Source organism: Ovis canadensis, chromosome 9 (genome assembly GCF_042477335.2).
Source record: "Ovis canadensis isolate MfBH-ARS-UI-01 breed Bighorn chromosome 9, ARS-UI_OviCan_v2, whole genome shotgun sequence".
NCBI lineage: Eukaryota > Metazoa > Chordata > Mammalia > Artiodactyla > Bovidae > Ovis > Ovis canadensis.
The window spans coordinates 95,300,001-95,321,320 of NC_091253.1; the positions used below are offsets into that span (position 1 = coordinate 95,300,001).

General features: G+C 39.3%; 1 protein-coding gene across 6 annotated transcripts in view; it reads left to right on the forward strand.

Annotated features, from left to right (window-relative positions):
• RUNX1T1 (RUNX1 partner transcriptional co-repressor 1) overlaps positions 1–21,320 on the forward strand; it is a 150,968-nt gene that overhangs the window by 100,660 nt on the left and 28,988 nt on the right. For all 6 annotated transcript variants that reach the window (XM_069600633.1, XM_069600632.1, XM_069600631.1 and 3 more), the window contains 4 exons: positions 2,775–2,956; positions 14,678–14,925; positions 19,570–19,655; positions 20,278–20,479. In XM_069600633.1, coding sequence (XP_069456734.1) covers positions 2,775–2,956; positions 14,678–14,925; positions 19,570–19,655; positions 20,278–20,479 — 718 coding nt within the window. The remainder of the gene's footprint in view (positions 1–2,774; positions 2,957–14,677; positions 14,926–19,569; positions 19,656–20,277; positions 20,480–21,320) is intronic.

Consider the following 21,320-nt stretch of genomic DNA (forward strand, 5'->3'; position numbering starts at 1 on the left):
AGTATTGGAGCTTCAGCCTCAGCAACAGTCCTTCTAATGAATATTCAGGACAGATTTTCTTTAGGATTGACTGGTTGGATATCCTTGCAGTCCAAGGGACTCTCAGGAAGAGTCTTCTCCAACACCACAGTTCAAAAGATCAATTCTCCAGGGCTCAGTTTTCTTTATGATCCAACTCTCACATCCATACTTGACTACTGGAAAAATCATAGCTTTGACTATAGAAACCTTTGTCAGCAAAGTAATGTCTCTGCTTTTTTATACACTGTCTAGGTTTGTCATAGCTTTTCTTCCAAGGAGTAAGCGTCTTTTAATTTCATGGCTGCAGTCACCATCTGCAATGACTTTAGAGCCCAAGAAGATAAAGTCTGTCACTGTTTCCATTGTTTCCCCATCTATTTGCCATAAAGTGATGGGACTGGCTGCCATGAACTTTGTTTTCTGAATGTTGAGCTTTAAGCCAGCTTTTCCACTCTCCTCTTCTATTTTCATCAAGAGGCTCTTTAGTTCCTCTTCACTTTCTGCCGTAAGGGTGGTGTCATCTGCATATCAGAGGTTATTGATATTTCTCCCAGCAATCTTGATTCCAGCTTGTGCTTCACCCAGTCTGGCATTTCACATAATGTACTCTGCATATAAGTTAAATAAGCAGGGTGACAGTATGCAGCCTTGATGTATTCCTTTCCCAATTTGGAATCAGTCTGTTGTTCCATGTCCAGTTCTAACTGTTGCTTCTTCCCCTGCATACAGGTTTCTCAAGAGGCAGGTCAGATGGTCTGCTATTCCCATCACTTTAAGAATTTTCCACAGTTTGTTGTGATCCACACAGTCAAAAGTTTTAGCATAGTCAGTGAAGCAGAAGTAGATGTTTTTCTGGAACTCACTTGCTTTTGCTATGATCCAAGGATGTTGGCAATTTAATCTCTGGTTCCTCTTCCTTTTCTAAGTCCACATGAACATCTGAAAATTCTCAGTTTCATGTACTGTTGAAGCTTGGCTTGGAGAATTTTGAGCATTAATTTGCTAGCATGTGAGATGAGTGCAATTGTGCGGTAGTTTGAACATTCTTTGATATTGCCTTTCTTTGGGATTGGAATGATAACTGACCTTTTCCCGTCTTGTGACCACTGCTGAGTTTTCCACATTTTCTGGCATATTGAGTGCAGCACTTTAATAGCATCATCTTTTAGGATTTGAAATAGCTCAGCTGGAATTCGATCACCTCCTCTAGCTATGTTCGTAGTGATGCTTTCTAAGGTCCACTTGACATTGCACTCTAGGGTGTCTGGCTCTCAGTGAGTGATCACACCATCATGGTTATCTGGGTTATTAAGATCTTTTTTGCAAAGCTCTTCTGTGTTTTCTTGCCACCTCTTCTTAATATCTTCTGCTGCTTTTAGGTCCATATCGTTTCTGTCCTTTATTGTGCCCTACTTTGCATGAAATGTTCCCTTGGTATCTCCAATTTTCCTGAAGAGATCTCTAGTCTTTCCCATTCTATTGTTTGCCTCTATTTCTTTGCATTGATAACTTAAAATGGCTTTTTTAAATCTCTCCTTGCTATTCTTTGGAACTCTGCTTTCGGATGGATATATCTTTCCTTTTTCCCTTTGCCTTTCGTTTCTCTTCTTTTCTCAGCTATTTGTAAGGCCTCCTCAGACAGCCATTTTGACTTTTTGGATTTTTTTTTCTTGGGGATGGTTTTGATCACTGACTCCTGTACAGTGTCATGAACCTCCCTCCATAGTTCTTCGGGCACTCTGTCTATCAGGTCTAATATGGTGAATCTATTTGTCACTTCCACTGTATGATTGTAAGGGCTTTGATTTAGGTCATACCTGAATGGTCTAGTGATCTTCCCTACTTTCTTCAATTTAAATCTGATTTTTGCAGTAAGGAGATCATCATCTGAGCCACAGCCAGCCTCTGGTCTTGTTTTTGCTGATTTTATAGAGCTTCTCCATCTTCAGCTGCAAAGAATATAATGAGTCTGACTTGGGTACTGACCATCTATCTTCCCAGTGGGAAACAACAGTTGCTTATAGGTGGAGCTGGAATCTGGTATCCTGTAGAGCTTACAATGTTTAAATATGAAGGCATCTTTTATTTTTGCTTTTATACAATCTTTCTTTTTTAGTTTATTTATTTTTAGTTGAGTGGTAATTGCTTTACAATATTGTGCTGGTTTCTGCCATACATCAACATGAGTCAGCCGTAGGTATATATATGTCCCCTGCCTCTTGAAGTTCCCTCCCACCTCCTGCCCTGCTAAGTCTATGAAAGTGAAAGTGAAGTTGCTCAGTTGTGTCCGACTCTTTGCGACCCCATGGACTAGCCTATCAGGCTCCTCCGTCCCTGGGATTTTCCATGCAAGAATGCTGGAGTGGATTGCCATTTCCTTCTCCAGGGGATCTTCCTGACCCAGGGATCAAACCCCGGTCTCCCACACTGCAAGCAGAGGCTTTACAGTCTGAGCCACCAGGGAATCTCAAAGTTTATGAAGGAATCCTAAAGAGGCGCCACTCCCAGTGTTATTAATGGGCTTGAAGGTAGGAGGGGTGAGACCTGCCTCAGGCATCTTGTCCACTCCAGGCCCAGAGGGAAGCTCATGCTGTGGCCAGTGCTGGAAGTCGTGCCTGGGAACTGCACACATTTGGCGACATTTCCTTTAGTTGAGTTGTGTGGTCCGGTCTGCTAGTGTTTGCAAAGTGGAGTGGGTCCCCTGGTTAGAAGGAGCCTCTGGGCACCCTCTCATTCCTGTTCTGCCCTTACAGGCCAACTTGCCCCTTCTGCAGCGTGAGCTCCTCCACTGCGCGAGATTGGCCAAACAGAACCCTGCCCAGTACCTCGCCCAGCATGAACAGCTGCTTCTGGATGCCAGCACCACCTCACCTGTTGACTCCTCAGAGCTGCTTCTCGATGTGAACGAAAACGGGAAGAGGCGAACTCCAGACAGGTGAGAGCAGGGAGGACCCCACACCGGCCGCGTGAGACCACGTTTCATGTCGTGTTTCAACTGCTGGCTGACACTTCTTGCAAAATAATAAACTAGAGGGGCCACAGGGAATCTTGCTCTGGCCTGGGGTGTTGCAGAATGATGCGTCTCTGGCCTGTGCAGGTTAAGCTTTGTTACTTGTAGTTTTTTTGTTGTTGTTTAATTGATCTGCAGCACTATGATAGTTGCAGATATATAATCTAGTGACTTGATTTTTCTGTGCATCACAAATCATCACCACTGTTGCTTGAAATGTTAAAGTAAAAGGTAAAGATGAATGACACTCAAACGTGCCAAGTGCCACTGATGTTTATTAGACACACAGTCAGTACAGGCATCCCACGTTTTATTGTGCTTTATTGCGCTTCACAGACGCTGCTTTCCTTCCTTCCTTCCAGCCTTCCCCCCGCCCCGCCCTTCCTTCTCCCCTCTCCCCCTTCTTCCCTTCCCTCTTAAACTGAAGGTTTGTGGCAACCCTGCATGGAATTCATCTCTTGTCACCATTTTTATAAAAGTATTTGCTTATTTGGTGTCTCTGTGTTATGTTTCGGTAATTCTCACAATATTTCAAGCTTTTTCATTATTATATTTGTTATGGTTATCTGTGGTCGGTCATCTTTAATGTTAACCATTGGTGTTTTTCAGAAATAAATTGTTTTTTAATTAAGGTATATGCTCTTTTTATACATAGTGCTACTGTACGCTTAAGAGACTATAGTATAGTGTAAACAGAACTTTTATGAGCACTAGGAAGGAAAAAAATTTTTTTTATGTGACTGGCTTTAGTTGCTTTATCATGGTGATCTGTAATTGAACATATAGCGTCTCCAAGGTATGCCTATATTAAACTTCTCATTTACTATATTATTCATCCAAAACGCATATTTTATTGTTCCAATAATTTATTATTCAAAGTTTTCTCAGAACATGATGGTTTTGAAATCTGGCCTAAACACAGTGCAGTAGCTGTTTAATTTGGATTTTGTATGAACTGAGAGAAAACTTTAGTGAAGCTAGTTGAACTGAATGAATCTAAGAGTTAAGTAATAGAACTAATAGGTGGCATTTTTTTCTGATAAATTTTATCTACCAGTCAATATTCATTCTACCAGATACTCTGTTCTCATAACTGAGAATTCTAGGAAATGTAAAATAAAGCCCTTCTCCATGAGACCTTACAAATTAGTTGTTGAATGAGGCATATACATGAAACTTCCAATGTACCTTATTAAAATGAGTTTCCTGAATACCTCAGCTTCATTTATAAATACTTTCTAATATAGAAATATGAAGTCTTATTAGCATCTTGCATTTGTAAAATATGGAGAATCTTAAAATGAAACTGTATTCAGAAACATATTTGTCACATGCTTTGATTCCTCTTTCTGTTTATTCATTCACTCTTTCTGCGTTTTATCAGGCAAGAGTAGACCTGCCTTTGAAAGGTTAACACTCTGGCGCAGATTCATAGGAGCTTACGCTCCTTCTATCTGTGACCGACTTAGCTACCCTTAAATGTATTAGCTGCTTTGCAAATCAGAATGTTATTAAAAGCCAGCCAGTTTACATATAGTTATTACATAATCCTCTGTTAAGCAGTTTTTATGCTACAATCTCTGGAATTTTTCTCCCCATGACATGGGACCTCTTAACAGTTTAAAATCCTAAAGCAAAGGGTTAAATGTTAGTTTACTTCTGACATCCTATAGACCCAACCTCCTTCTGTGACCTACCAACAGTGCTACTTTCTTATTTTTGCAAGCTATATTTTCATAGTCATATTTAAGCATTTGGTACTTTAGCTTCAAAGGCAGTGCTTAATCCAGGTGTCTGAGTGACATGTCCACGTGATGCTGAAAACCAGGAGGCAGCCCAAGGATAGATGATTCACATTTGTATTCCTGTCTGATCCTAACCTTTTACGCTGAAGGGAATCAGCCCTGTGTGCTGGTACTGAGATGCTTTAGCTCCATTTTCCCAGGACAGTGAAGTAAAGGAAGTTAGGGAGAGACTAGAAGGAAAATTGGGAAGGAGGATGTGTATTTGGGTGGAGGAAGGGATAACAGAGAAAGGTTTAGATGACTGCGATAAATGTGGAGATAATCCTATAGCCAACATTAGACACGGACACAATCTATTCTAGAAACTTTAAATGCTAAGTAACTATAACAGGCAGAATAAAAACTTGTTTTATCTACTTCTCTATATTTTCAGCCCTCGGTCCACTGTTTCTGTCCTAGTGTTTCATATGTGAATATCCTGTAACTTTAGACGTTTCTTGAACAGTATTGAGGTAAGCTTCCCAAGGTGCTAACATCGATGTAGAAACTTTTGTATGAATTCCGCAGAAAATCGGCATTTTTGTTGCGAAGATGTGTAGTTGCATGCCTGTTTGTGTTCAGTGAGATAGAACTTTCTTAAAAGCCCTTTAGTCTTGTTCCCCTCTGGTTATTCGTAGACAGTTGCTGGAGTCAGAATTCACACAGTTGCTCTTTGGCTGGAACATTCTTTTTGAAGTGGAACCCTAACGTGTGTGCTATAATGGAAAGATGGCAAATGGATTTCCTTAGAGTTAGGAGGAAGGGTAATGAGAATATGTTGTGTAAATACATTTGTATCTTGTGGGAATTTCATCAGAGCCAAGAAAATATGGGCCTCTACAGTATTTCTTTGCATATATTTTCTGCCTCTTGTTTGCACATGCATTTTTCTCTTCTCCGGTTATTTATCTGTATATCCAGATCACTATATGAAATTTTATAGAGTATGGAGCTGTCTGACAGCAGAGCTTTTTTTGTTTTACTGAATGTTTTGTTGGTGCATATGGTCTGACATGGATGAGCAGCCACGGTGAGATTTTGGAGTCTATTAAACTGGCTCATTAAAAAGATCAATCTGTTTCTGTAATAACACTGGGAACCATCAGTCACTAAAAGAGGGAAAAACTGACACCTGAGGAGAAAACACATTTTGGTAATTTGTTCATGACATGTCATGAACAAAAGAGCACTCTATATTTTGTTTACAACTTTGGGGGTTTAAATTCTGTGACAATTGCTGATTTAATCTACTGAATAGTCCTCACGTATTTCAGGGATGGATTTTGGCAAATGTAACTTCTCATCCTTAAATATGATTGTCACTGGTTATATTTTTTCTTTTTTTAAAGCATTCCTGTTATTTACAGAGAAATGAATACTCTGGGGAAGTCTCTGAAATCTTTCTTTTTTTTCTGTACAGAACAGTAAAATTTATTCTACTTCTTCTTAAAAATACTTCTAGGGTGAGTCCCTGAACAACTATGCTAGGTTTGTAAGTCTGTGCTAGAATAACTTAGAACCCAAATGAGAAAGAAGACAGTTCCATTTTAAAATCATGCTATTTTTTTTTTTTCTAAATTATCAGGGAAAGCTAATAGAAAGTTCTGATTTCCATTCTTTGTTCATATATAAAAGTTTGTTCATCTTGCCATTCAGTGATGGAAAAAGCTGAGGAAGGGAATGTTGTTGTTGTTTAGTCACTGAATTATGCCTGACTCTTTTGTCATCCCACAGACGGTAGCCCGCCAGGCTCCTCTGTCCATGGGATTTCCCAGCCAAGAATACTGGAGCAGGTTGCCATTTCCTTCACCAGGGTATCTTCTTGACCCAGGGATCAAACCCACATCTCCTGCATTGGGAGGCAGGTTCTTTACCACTGAGCCACCAGGGAACCCCGAGGAAGGGCATACGAACTGTTTTTGGAGCTGGTTAAATAAAGTGACCAGTTTCAAACAGAGACTGGAATTTAAGAGCCCTCTTTAAAACTGCATACCAATGGTCTTGAGGACACAGTTTCAGGTAGGATGAGGAGGGAAAGAGTGTTAGACAAAGGCTGCATTTTTTTGAGACTACAGAATAGAGAAAAATCACTGCATTTTAAAAGATAGTTTTTTTTGTGTTAATTATCATTTGATCTCTTTTTCTCACCGCTTCGCTGTTGCAACATTTTGTCTTTAAAGTTGTGCTCTCAACTTCCGGTGATTTTTCTGATGCAGAAACTTTCTGGCTTAAGAAATAAAATCGAGTGATCATTGATCTTATATGGATAACACTGTCTCCACTATGTTCTTCCCCCTTTCAAGTGATTGACGTTAATTCTTAATCCCCTTCATCGATCTATGTATTTTTATTATCATTTCAATGTAATTATGCTTTAAGTTACTCTCAGTTGAACACATCTTGATTTTTATTTTGAAATCCTCATGGTTGCATGAATGTGTATTTCCTCCACCCCCAATTATTAAACATTACTTTTTTTTTAGATTTTCTTGAGTTTTAGAAGTGTATAATTTGTCAGCTGGGAGAGATCTTATGGATTTACCAGGCCAGTCTTTTATCTTGAGGAAACTGAGACCCAAAGAACTTGCTGAAAGTTACAGGACTTCTTCATGGGAGAAATCAGCATATTTATCAATACATCCCTGAAATCTTCCAGTTGCACAAAATATGTTTTAATGTGCAGAATGTGAATAAGGAAAGTTCAACAAGAATTATCTTTTTTTCTCCTTACTTTCCCTCATATATTTCTTCTCTATAATTGCTCATGTGGGCAAATGTAACAGTTGAATGTACTGAGGTTTTGTAAATCTTTGTAAGGATAGATGATCCACAGTCAGCCTGGTTTCCTGCCTTACTGAGTAAATTAGAAAATAGTGAATGTTTCAGGGTCATAAGGCAGTCGTTTTGAAACCATGTTGTTGAATATATGAGATTTGTCAGCAATGTGCACAGCAGCTGAACCTGTTAGGTCCATTTTTTCCTTTACTGCAAAATGAATGAGATTTCAATATTTTTGTCGAATTGACTCTGCAAATAAGAATTGAGTATTTATTATCTAGCGTGTTCAGTTTTCTATGAAAAATATGAGGAATTTCTATCACACATTGTTGTTTTGTGTTGCATTTTTTATGCATTCATCAGCTTCAAGAAGAGAGGCATCATTCCTGTAGAAATGACTTTTTTTTTTTTTTATAATAATCACATCAGTTGTGGAGGCTTCTAGTGAAATAGTGTTTACATGATGAGGAAGATTACATAGCTGTCTAGAACATTTTGGTCTCCCTGTTCTGGCCTCAGTGTTGACTTTGCATAGATTCAGCCTGACTGGATAATATATCTGAGCTCACATGGCTTGTAAGAGGCATGGATGGGATTCTAGCTCCTAGGTTCTCTAACTTTAGTTCCCCGTGCTCTTATAACTATGTTTGTAATACCATAGCCTCTGAACACCTCAGCTTGAAAAGCAAGCGCTTTAAGCTGTTGAATGCCAAGTACGTGTTAGACTCTTTATGTAGATTCTCTCATACAGTCCTCTCAGTGGCTCTGAAATAGCCGTCTTGTGACACATGTAGAGATTAAGCCTCGTGAGTTCATGGGACCTGCAAATAGCAAAGCCAAAATTTGAAAGCAACTGCATAGCCCCTGCTCTTTCAAATGTACCTTCTGGAGTGGCTTTGTCTGCTTCTGATCTCCCATACCATTTTTGTACTCTTTTTAATGGTACCTGCCGAGTTCAGGTCCTATGTAACAGAATTGAAGCCTTGTATCTCTTATTAAACTGTGTTTATGGTAGAAGTTTGGCTTCCCTGGTGGTTCAGATGGTACAGAATCCATCTGCAGAACAGGAGACCCAGGTTCCATCCCTGGGTCAGAAAGCCCCTGGAGAAGGGAATGGCAACCCACTCCCAATATTCCTGCCTGGAGAATCCCATGCACAGAGGAGCCTGGGGAAACTATAGTCCATAGACTTGGAAGAGTCAGACACGACTGAAGCGACTTAGCATGCTCACACATGGCAAAGACTTTCTTGCTAGCACACTTTGAAAAGGAATTTAAGTCTAATGCTAAACCATAATCCGTGTTGGGAATCATGTCTTGCTTATTTTGGTATGTCCAGTTAAGCTCCAGATAATGCATGTCACACATGCCAGCTGTATAAAAATAAACAAAGCAAAACACCACAAACAAAAAAGCAATAATAAAACACTAGTTCAACAAATAATCAAAATTATACTGAATACAGTCATTTTTAGTAGTGTAGCAAATGGTCTCTCCCCCAAGAGTCTTTTTTGCTTTCTTGTTTACTTTCTGTCATTTTAAAAGATGCATCCCTGCAACACCCACATCCATGAAAACAGCTCAGGAACAAAGTGCTGCGATTGATTCACTAACAAAAAACTAGAGGCCTCCAATTGGGATGTATAGATGACAGATTAGAATAAGAAAGCATAGTTCCAGATAGCGGGAGCAGTAGCAGCTGACTACTTCAGCAGTGGCCAGAAATGAGCAAAGATGAGGGGACAGCCACTCCCAGGCAGGTTGGCCAGCAGATGGAGAGCTCCAGGGACTTGTGTCCAAAGCTTTCCACTTTCTCCTTCGGGGAGAGAAAGCTCTGGGAACCTGTATATTGTAATCCTTAAAGTTCCAGTTATGGTGATTTTATCCAGACTGGCCAGCATCCACCTGCATCCGTCTTACTTACTCCAGAAGCTGTCAGCCCTCGTCTCAGGAAGTAATCTCCCGGGTGGTGGTTTAGCAGTAGTGAGCTGGAAGGCACTTCTTTCTGTGTGGCTCAGTAGTGATGGTCCTGTATCACTCGGCGCTGCTTTTCACCATCTAAACATCCCACTTCCTACAGGGTGATATTTCTACAAACACAGAAATCCCCACAGGTTGTCCTGAAGAATCAGGTCTGATTTTCTTTTTAAGGTAGCAGGGGAATCTGTAATGTATTTTGCTTCAGATGCATTATTCAACACCGCTCGAAGGTGGTTATGTAAAATTCTTACCTGAACTCACCTATTTCCTGAAGAGACTGTTTACTGAGTTGGGTTTTGAAAATACGATGCCATAAATGACTCTTCTCCCCCTGCCGTTTAATTCTACTGTCTAGTCCTTCTGTGGAAACCTTAACAAACTGCATTTATTAGAAAAGGAAAGGGACATTTGTTTAAGATTAAGTCATTTGTGTCTTTGAGCTTTTCTTCAACAGAACTCTCACCTCCTGAGATTTAGGCATAGACTGCTTTCTAAAATACGAAAGTAAAGTTTAAAAAAAAAAAAAAAAAACTCAGGCAGTATCTGAGCCCTGGCTCTGACTGAGAGGCCTGCAGAGACAGTGGTGTGATGGAGCTAAGATAAAGTGTCTTAGGTGGGGCAGGAGGACCTGTGCCAGAGAAGAGACCAGCAGCAGGACTTGATTTGGAGCAGAAGGTTAGAGAATATAACTCTGCAGAGTTATAGAGTGACTTCTAGTTTCTATTTTGGTGGCTAAGTAGAAGGAGGCATAATTGGCTGGTGTTGGAAGTATCAGAGAAAGACAAGGTCGGTTTAGACATGTGCCGTTTGAAATACCTGTGGTCAAAGGGAGAAGTCAGTACCTAAGGCAGGTGATTATTTGTAACAGGACTGACTTTTTAAGTTTCTTCCTTGCCATTCTTAGCTTTATTACGCTGTACCAATTTGCCTTTCCTTAGAATAATCTTTATAGTGCTGTTTTCCCCATTTAAAAAACATTTTAATCTCAGAAAAAAACTTTTGTGTTCCTGTCATGCAGGAGATTGCTTGGTCCTCTTATTCTGATTATTGCCATGATCTTAATACTATTTTTTCTTCATTCTTCCTCATTTCCATGTTACTAAGGGATCATCAGCGCATACTAGCCAATTATGACATTTAAAGTATTTTATATAGAGGAAAGTTTTTTAAAAAGCTTTTTTTTCCTCAAATAAATCAGTTTACAGCCTCTCTGGCGAGGAGCTGAGAAAACAGCCTGAAGTGGGATAAGGTGTCAATTAAGTTGTCTCTTAAGTGTTTTTTTTTTTTTGTTTGTTTGTTTTTTTAAAACATGGTTTATTTCCTATTAGTTTCATCTTACTGGGCAAGAAACTCAAGCCAGAAAGTTAACTTTCCCAATTTATCTCAAGGTCACACAGCTGAGTCCTGAAGAGTCCTCTGACAACCACAGACCCTGGGAGGAAAGTGATTGGGATCTAAATGTTGAAGTAGGTTATATTCAGAAAACTTTCTTGTGAAAAGGAGATAGAAAATAAAAGCAAACCAAAAAAATGGCCTTCCAGAAACCCATGAGATGTGACAGACTTCCTACTAGAATTGGGGTCATTTTGAGAGTATGTTGGTATGGGACAATGGATATTTGTTAGTTTTGCCTAACACATTTTGAGAAGGTAACAAATAAACGTACAAATTTAGAATTTGCCCCCAAGCAATGACATGTTGGTAGTTGTAAGCATTTCTAAGAAGCAGACAAACAAATAGCAATTAAGTTGTTTTGGTTAGCTTATATGGACATAACATCCTTTAAGTAGGGTTGGCTTTGTAAGTAGCCATGAGTGATTGGAGGAAGTACCAGGGAGGCTTTTCATACCTTTGTTTCTATGGGCTGTTTTAATGTTTGAGTGCTTTTCTGCTAAAATATTGCCCTCCCTTTGTGAAGCGATGAGCTTTATTGTTTGAATTGTTACAAGAGTTATGAGACCCAGAATAGCGACTGTCCCTGCAGGGGTATGACAAAAATGACAGGACAGACCCGGGAGCAAGCTCTGCTTCTTAGGACCTTACTGTCCTTGTTTTAGGAGGGAAAAGAAGCTTCAGTGCGGGCTCGCTAAAGTAATAGCACTGATCAGAAGGCTGACCTGCCGGCAAAGTTAAGTAACATATCCAGCTACTTTGAAACTAGTACGATTTCTTCCAGTGATGTATGTTTTTATTATCTTTGAACAAGGAGACACAAAACCAGTGAGCTGAATTGGTTTTGACACAATTGGGTATTTAGAAATGATTTTATGTTTATATATTTAGGCAGCTAAAAGATATTTAGAGGATATTTTCTATTTCTGCATAAAAAATCAGCTATAAATAATATACTGTTCAAAGCAAAGCACAAAGAAGTTCTCTGTTGGTTCAAATGGTTGACTTAGCCATAATTTGGCTAGTACACCATCAACTTTGTGTATTTCGATCTACATAACCATGACATTCTAAAAAAATTATTCATTTATTTAAATAGAGGTATTGCTAAGTCACTTTAGTCATGTCCGACTCTGTGTGACGCCATAGACGGCAGCCCACCAGGCTCCTCCGTCCATGGGATTTTCCAGGCAAGAGTACTGGAGTGGGTTGCCATTGCCTTCTCTGAGATAGAGGTATAGTTGATGTGAAAACTTATAAAGTTTCAGGTATACACCATAGCGATTTATAATTTTTAAAGGCTATATTCCACTTACATAGTTATTATACAATATTGGCTGTATTTCCTGTGTTGTGCAAATGGCATTTAGAAATAAATATAGAATAAGTGAATTGCAGAGTTTTCAAACTAGAAAGGACCTCAGAAATCATCCTAGTCCAGTGGTTTTCAAACTTGCTTTCAGCAGCTGACCTTTTCCTTAAAAAATGAAACTGTTAAAATAGATTAAAATGATAAGTGGGTTCCTCTGGTCCTTTAAATCTTGATTGTTGGGGTAAAAGCTCTTTATTGCCAGCAGAATCCCTAAGCATTTCAGGTGACACAGTTTGAAAACCACTGATCTAGTCCAACCCTTTCATTTTACAGATGAGCAAACTGAGGTCCAGAGAGGTTAAGTGGCTTGCCCAAGGTCACACAGCTAGTCGTGGAAGAGCCAGGACTAAATCTCAGGTCTCTTGACTCCCAGTCCAGTGCTCTTTCCACTACACCACACTGCCAGTAAGGTAGGTGCTGTGTTGACATTATGTTCATAGCTACTAATAGTCTTCAGTATTTTCTGATTTATGCTGGACTTATGCATTGACTGTTGAAATATATTATTCAGAAATGTGTAGGATATGGAAATACAGATGAGAATCACATAATTATTCTCTTAGAAGATATATCTAGAAATCTTCTGTTCACTTTAAAAATTATTTTAAGCAATACGTTTAGATAATGTTTGAGACCCTTTAGTCTGGTCAGTGATCAGTATGTATGGAGTCAGGATATTTGAGGGGGTCGACCCTTTGACAGGAGCAGCACTGAGACTTCTGTTGGATACTCCCATGAGAACCGTACCCTGCTGGCATTTCCAACGTTGGACAGTCTCCTGGTTGCAGAGCATCTTCCTCCAGCACGGGTTGGGCATGTATTCATTTCCCACTGAAGTCTGCGGTTTCCCCCAGTTCTTAACGTGCCTGCACCTTCACCTGTAACTCCTTTGTCGTTCTTAATCTGGTGTGTGCTGGTGGTGTATGCCTAACGGGGCATAAAGGACGGTTCATCAGATATGCCTCTTGCCCCCAATGATCTCAGTTGTCCAGTCAATTTCCACTCAGATCCCTCCAGTTTAATCAAAGGCTATCCCTGGGCACTAGGAAAGTGGGAAAAGTCTCTTAAAGTCTTTAAGTCTAACCCACCTACAATCAAAAAAGGGATGAAGATGGAAATTCCCTGGCAGTCCAATGGTTAAAAAAAAGCTTGCAGAAATCTGCTGCTTCTGTGACTTGGTCAAATTCTTAGGGGGACATTTCCCAGGAAAAAGAGATGCTGCCACTGGTTAAGAATAGCCTGATGGTCTTGTGAGGAGAGCCAGCTGCTAGGTAAAAATTAGTTTGGGAGCTGTGCCTCCAGTCAAACTTCATGTGACATGTTCCTATCTTACCGAATATATTGAGTTAATCTCCTAGAGACACATTCAGCCAGAAAATATTTCTTTGACCCTACTTTCTGTTTAAGAATGTTAGAGCGGTTATCAGGTCTCATTTAAAGACTGTGTTCCTTCTGAAAGACATGTCCACAGTTTTGTGTATCACATGATGAAAGGCAGACAGGGTGTGCCTGCCCTGGTCTAAGATCTGATGGCCTCAGACAGGCCCCTGCTGCGTCTGCACGTGTGTTTCCTCAACTTTAGCTCTGTATGACTGCTGATTATCTTGGTGGCCCAAGGAAATGTCAGTCTGAGACATTACATTGTTTCATTTGCGTTAATTCAGTTTGATCCGTGCTTTTGAATAGAATTTTCTGAGATCATGGAAATGGTCTGTATCTGTGTTGTACAATACAACAGTCACTAGCGGTAGGCAGCAACGAAACACGTGCAGTGTGGCTGTTGATACCCGAGAACTGAATTTTAAACTTTATTTAGTGTTAATTCACTTGTAATTTAAGCAGCCGCGTGTGGGTACTGTATTGAACAACACAGCTCATAGAAGTCAGATGCCAGGTTGGATCAGTGCAATAGATGTACCCAGAGAACTGAAGAGTAATGCTGTTGTACCTTGCTGAATTGCCAGATACAGTTGATCTGAGGGTAATTTGTTAGAAATCAAGTGTTCACTTTTGAAGGAAAATGTTATCTACGGAGGAGAGAGCAGGCTTCCTCTTATTTGTGACCAAACCATACACGCCTCAACTGAAAGATGTTTACGGATTTGATGAAAAGTGGAACCTTTTCTCCTTTGTGCAGCCGTGGGATCATTGAGGCCTCCGCCTGGGTTTCAGTGAATCCTCACAGGTCTAGGCAGCTGAGTTTAGAAAATTTCTGGCCAGCAAAAAGAATATTATGTTTATATTACAGGTTCCAAGTATCTGAACTGTGCTGCTTTCTGAGTCCATTATGAAAAGAAGGAAAAAAAAAAACAACAACACCTCTTTTTCTTCCTCCCTCAGAACCAAAGAAAATGGCTTTGACAGAGAGCCTTTGCACTCAGAACATCCAAGCAAGCGGCCGTGCACTATTAGCCCAGGCCAGCGGTACAGTCCAAATAACGGCTTATCCTACCAGCCGAATGGCCTGCCTCACCCCACCCCTCCACCGCAGCATTACCGTTTGGATGATATGGCCATTGCCCACCACTACAGGGACTCCTATCGACACCCCAGCCACAGGGACCTCAGGGACAGAAACAGACCTATGGGTAAGACTGAAGGATCTCTTCAATTCTTAGGAGATGGTGTACTCCAAGACTTGCATCCTTACTGTTCAGCTAAACTTCAGGCTTGAAATCTGTGATGGGGTAAAAATACTTCTTCCTGGTCTAATGTCTCCTTTATGAGAAAACTTCGTTGGTGTTAATATCTCTTTCAACAGCTGTGTTTTCTCTTACTTACGATCTTTGTGACAGCCGGTTATTTATTTATTTATTTATTTTCCGAAGGGTGTGTATCTGCTGACCCCAGACAGGTCATCTGTGTTAACAAACACAAATTAAGTGTTCAGTGCATTTTTTTTTTAAGTGTGAGAGATTTCATATGTAGTTGGCCTGCCACAACTATTTTTTACCAAATCAGTTTCTTTAATTGTTATTTTTTATTTTCAGATAGTCTCTAAGTTCATTTTGGTTTTCCCAGTCTCTGTGATAGTCTGTATTTGAAAAATATGATATGGTATTATGTCTATGACTTAAGTCAGCAGATGTTCTTTGAGGACTGATTTAGTACTTTTTTTTTTTCCAACATGGAAGTGCTAGTGATTCAATTTGGTGTTGACAATTTGGTCGAAGGTCAGAATACCGAAGAAGGAATGAGTTTGGGTAAATATGTGTCCTGTTTGCCAGTGTTCATTCTGTTTTTGCATAAAACTGTTGGAAGTGAAGCATTTAGGAGACATGGTCTTCTAAAGAACCGGTGCTTGCCATGAAAAATGAGAAGGAAGACAAATAGGTAAGCTTTGATGCACTATCAGTGTTTGAGGTGATCGCATCAGAACACCGCTCTTGTTCCTGGGACTTCTTTAACTGTGTATCTTTGGCAAGTCAAGCTAGTGATAAATGGAGAGCCACACTCAGCCGTCTTTCTCATCTTTTTCCATCCCCTGTGTCCATGCCAGGCCTGCTTTTCTTCTTAGCTGGTTGCTGAAAAACTTGCCTGGCCCAGATGGTCTGGTGGGTAAGATACTGGAAGCATCACAGGATGGAGGCCAAGTGGAAAAGCAGGACCTGGAGTTGAGGGGTCACAGGACTCAGGAAGCCTGGCCAGTTGCCCACCTGAGGGGTAGGACAGAGGTTTTTATAGCCCCAGGCAGAGGGAGCGTGGTGAGCAGAGGTTTATGTTAGATTTTCTGTCTCTTTTTGCCTTAGAAAACCCAGCCCTCCAAATGTTTAGAAAACAGAAAGTGTGAGTCAGGTTGAGGGCCGGGGTGATGGGGGGCCTGGATGTGAGATAGTAAAATAGTAGCTTCACTTCCCCACAATAGTCATTTTGTGCATTTATGAAGTGTGTCAGACAAATAACTAAGCATATGATTTATGCTTTTTTAATAGTCAATCCGTCTGATGTTCCCCAAGGTACCATTTCAAAGAGCTCTCAAAAATGGTTATGTTTTTTCTCTGTCTGGATTGATATTTTGACCCTGAAATCAAATGTGATAACAACTTCCTTTCAAACAAAGCCTTGCCTTTTGTTGATGACGAATGCTCTCAAACCATGATTGCTCATTTTCAAATAGAGGTGGAGTCACCAGGTCATTTTAAGATCAATTCAAGATACCCTATTTTGTAGGTGGTAGGAAATGGCCTATTTCTTAGGCAGTAAGTTCTGTTTCATGAAATATAGCTTATAAAGCTAATAGTGCTAATCTCTATAAATATATGCAACTACTTAACCATCCCTGAAGTCTGGCAGAGTTTAGTGTGTTTTAAAGTAAAGTCTTGATGTATGAGTAACAAATTATGGTGTTACATCAGGCTGTTATTTTGAGAATATAAAAATGGTCATACTCAGACACAGAGGACAGGCTTGTGGACACGAGGAAAGAGAAGGTGAGACGAATGGAGAGAGTAAAATTGGAACATATATGTTACCATATGTACAATTAGATGGCCAGTGGAGATTTGCTGTATGACACAGAGGGCTCAAATCCAGGGCTCTGTGACAACCTAGAAGGGTGGGATGGGGTTGGCGGAGGAGGGAGGCTCAAGAGGGAGGGGACATATGTATACCTATGGCTGATTAACGTTAGTATATGGCAGAAACCAACACAATATTATAAAGCAGTTGTCCTCCAGGTAAAAAATACATGAATTTAAATTTAAGAATTGTCATAAATGTATACTTGGTCTGGTACGATTTATAAATGTTTATTATATGTAGAGACATGTACCTGCTTGAATATTTTAGTAAAATAGCTTTACAGGCAGCATTAGTTTATAAATAAGCTTAGAGTTTTAGTAAGGAATCGGGTAAGACTCAACATTAGTGTCAAATGAAACTGTTTTAATGAGTTTGAATTGTTTTCCTCTAGCACATCCCTCTGGTATTATGGCTATAAATAAAAATTGTGTAGTGATAAATCTTTTAAGTGCCTAAAATAGAGAAATTAATAAATGGGAATTTTTGAGTTTTTTTTTTCTTTTTAAAGATTTGGCTCTATACAACAAAGAGTTCAAAAACAGCAAAAAAAAAAAAATAGACCTATATTTTTTCACCAGGTACTTGGACTCAAACATGTTTCTAATGTATGTATTATTTTCCTGTTGTTGTTAAATGAGATGCTGCTTAGCACTGTTCCATAATTGGCTGTTATCCCATTAGCCAAAAACATCCTGTTGATCATTATTATTACTCCAGGTGTTAAGAGTTCATATCACTATTGATATAATCTGCTGAATTTTTGAAACTTTTAAGATCTCTGAAGTTCTTGGCCTTATATAGGCAAATGTAGTAAGATGCCTCTATCACCAAACCACACATTTATATCATTATCACTCTCCAGTTGTTTTCTGTGATGCTTCATTTCAGGCAGTCCTTTTCCCCTAAAACACAAGCAACAAATAAATCAACAAAAATTACATATCTGCAAACATTTCAACTTGAAATTGTCACAACAGAGAAATAACTAAATATTACTCTTTCCCCATGTCTTTTCTATTATGCAGGTTATTAAAACTTATTTGCAATTTTACTTTTTTACCAATAGATGGCATTGACAATTTTAGCTTTAAAAATGTATTTCAGAGTATAGTCTAACTGGAGAGGAATGGTGTATTTAGTCTGAGAAAGCTGTCATACACTTCCATCAGTTATAAATTAAATCGTATTTCATGGTTGGCTGAAAAAAGTCATGTGACTCATGATCTTTATTTCACTGAATCAGCTAAAATGGAATTTCTAACCACTCAGATTTCACAAAAAGTGGCATGCAGTATCTCATAACTTTTGTTGTTCAGTTGCTCAGTTGTGTCCAACTGTTTGCGACCCCGTGGACTGCAGCATGCCAGGCTTCCCTGTCCTTTACCATCTCTTGGGAGTTTCCACAGACTCATATGCATTGAGTTGGTGTTGCCATAACTTTTTTAAAATTGTTTTAATTCCTACCATAACTCCCTCCGAAAAAGAGCCTAGGTGTCTAGAAGCCTAACCTGTGCCAAACTTAATTTGCTCTTCAGAGTAACAATGTAAGAAACAGCAACCAAAACACAGTTTTAATTACTTAAAATGGGAAATGTTGCCATGGCTCAGTGCCTTTCCTTTATAGTAGAAGATGACTATTTTACACATCCTGATTTTGTCAGAAGGGCCACACGTTTCTAGGTATCTCTGATCATAACTGTCCCTTTAACAAGACACATTTTCTATTTTGATAAGTATCCTGGCTAATTTCTTATATTCATTATTGTTCTCACTTGGTGTTTTCTTACTGCCTTTTCATGGTAGCATCTCCACTAATGCTGAAGAGTGTTAATATTTGTGCTGTGGATTGCAAATTAAGATTTTTAGTTTCTTGGCTAGGATTTATGATATCTGTCCAACATGATATCTAATATATTGATTTTTCTTTATTTTTAAATTTTTGGCAAGTTGAGTGAGTATATTTTGCTTTTATGTTATGGCCGAATTTTAACATGAAAGTGAAAGTTGCTCAGTCGTGTCCTGCTCTTTGTGACCCCATGGACTATACAGTCCATGGAATTCTCCAGGCCAGAATACTGGAATGGGTAGACGTTCCCTTCTCCAGGGCATCTTCCCAGCCCAGGGATCGAACCCAGGTCTCCTGCATTGCAGGCGGATTCTTAATCAGCTGAGCCATGAGGGAAGCCCAATTTTAGCATGAAAATGTATTTAATAGGATTGTGTTGATTTTTACTGTGCTCAAATGTGGACTAGTTTAACCATGCTTGTTTTAGAAAAGCATAGCCCTATCCATGTAAAACAAATTATGCCGTCTTCATTTTTAATGCAGGAAAGCCACACTTTGAACTTAATGTCTACTTGTGGTTTCCTGTATTTATTAAGATTCAGGATATATTTATAGTTTCACTTAGGGAATATTATATGGATAACTGGCTCAGGGCTTGGTGTCAGTTTACTCTCCATATCCTCATGTGTCAAAGAAGTGGTTCTGACCAGATGACCTCTAAAATTTCTTCTAGTTCTCACATTTTATCATTCTATGAGGGACCTATTAAGTAATTCTGTATCTGAGTATGATTCATGTCTGCATTCAAAAACTAATATGTTTTCACATTGCTTAGTTTGCCCACATAGTCTTTGCTAAGTGCCTCTGCACATATGGGTTATGTTCTTAATGTTTTCAGGTGATTCAGCCTTCTCTGTATTTGTAGGGTTGCATGGCACACGTCAAGAAGAAATGATTGATCACAGACTAACAGACAGAGAATGGGCAGAGGAATGGAAACATCTTGACCATGTAAGACGTCCGTAATCATTTAGGTTAAAAAATGTTTTGAAAACAACTGGAGTGAAGTGACATGATAAAATAAAAGTGTGGGGGTTCTGAAGCTGTTTTCCGCCATCCTTGAAAAATAATACGTGAGAATGTTTAAAGTAGAATATAGGATTTGATTTCTAAATCAGGTCAATGTATGGCAAAACCACTACAATATTGTAAAGTAATTAGCCTCCAATTAAAATGAATAAATTTGTATAAAAAAATAGTATCAAAACCACTTATATGAGAGAAATGTTTGGATCATTGAAAGGAATTCCTAGAGCCGTATCGATGAATGAGCTACTGTTTTACTTGGGGGGAGTCATTTGGTTTATCCAGTCGTGGGATTAGTATTTGGAAGTATGGGTTAACTTCAGCTAAAATCTCCCTGTCATGCCTCCCACATTTTATTCTCATTACTCTTGAACCTACTCATCTATTGGGTCTGTTTCCAATCTAACCTTTGAAAATATTAGAGGCCTTCAGAATAAAGTAGCATTCTTCATTGTCCTAAAGTAGTTTGTTTGGCTGCCCACCAAGGTCTTGGAGTTCTGGTGATTGACCTGCATTTCCGTTCTCCCCCTGCCCGTCTCTCCCCCAGCTGTTAAACTGTATAATGGACATGGTAGAAAAAACAAGACGATCTCTCACAGTACTAAGGCGATGTCAGGAAGCAGACCGGGAGGAGCTGAATTACTGGATCCGGCGGTACAGCGACGCTGAAGACTTAAAAAAGGGCGGCAGCAGTAGCAGCAGCCACTCCAGGCAGCAGAGTCCTGTCAATCCAGACCCAGTGGCGTTAGGTATCTTTTCTTCAGATGGACATACTGAACAGATATATCTTATGCTATTAATACTGCTCTTATTTTTAATTTGTCTCAGCAAAAATAAAGGCGCTGCAGAGAATTGTAGAACAATAAATACTTTATATCCTCAAATACGTCTTGTCTGTTAGGCAGATTGGCACAGAAAGGGTCAGTCACAAAAATTAGACTCCTTTTGTAGGTTAATGTGTTGGGCTGATGAGCAAACTTCCAAGCTGGACCAGAATTTCACATACATCACTAAAATGTCTATTCCTTCATAATGCAGCTCTTTGGACCCTGTCTCCAACCTACAAAAACAAAGTCTCTGGGAGTGGGCTTGGAGTCTCTAGCACTCTGTCTTGGGATTTGTGCTGTACCTCAATGTTTGAGAGCACTTTATCTCAAAACCAACCCAAGAAGAGACCTAAGGGCTTTGTCATTTGCCCACCGACACTGGAAAATTAGTGATAAAGATATGGCTCTTCCATGATCTTAATGATTGCTTAATCATGATTTTATTAATTCTAGTAACTTACAGGACTATTAATGTAGCCATGCTTTAGAAGGTTAATGCTAACATGTAGCTATAGTTAGTACTGATATTTGAGAATTGCTGGGGTTATAAATAGAATGTAATTCTAAGTATTTGGAAAGAAACTTTGAAGCTAAAATAATTTTTGAGTGACCTGTGGACTTTTTCCGAATTTAATAATAAGCTACTGTCATTTATATTGCTGGCCATTACTTGTATATACAGTCTGAGTCAACTTAATTAAGGTGGATTTGTGTTGATCCTTATTTTCTCATCTCATTTTCTTAAGTGTTTAGTCCCACACCT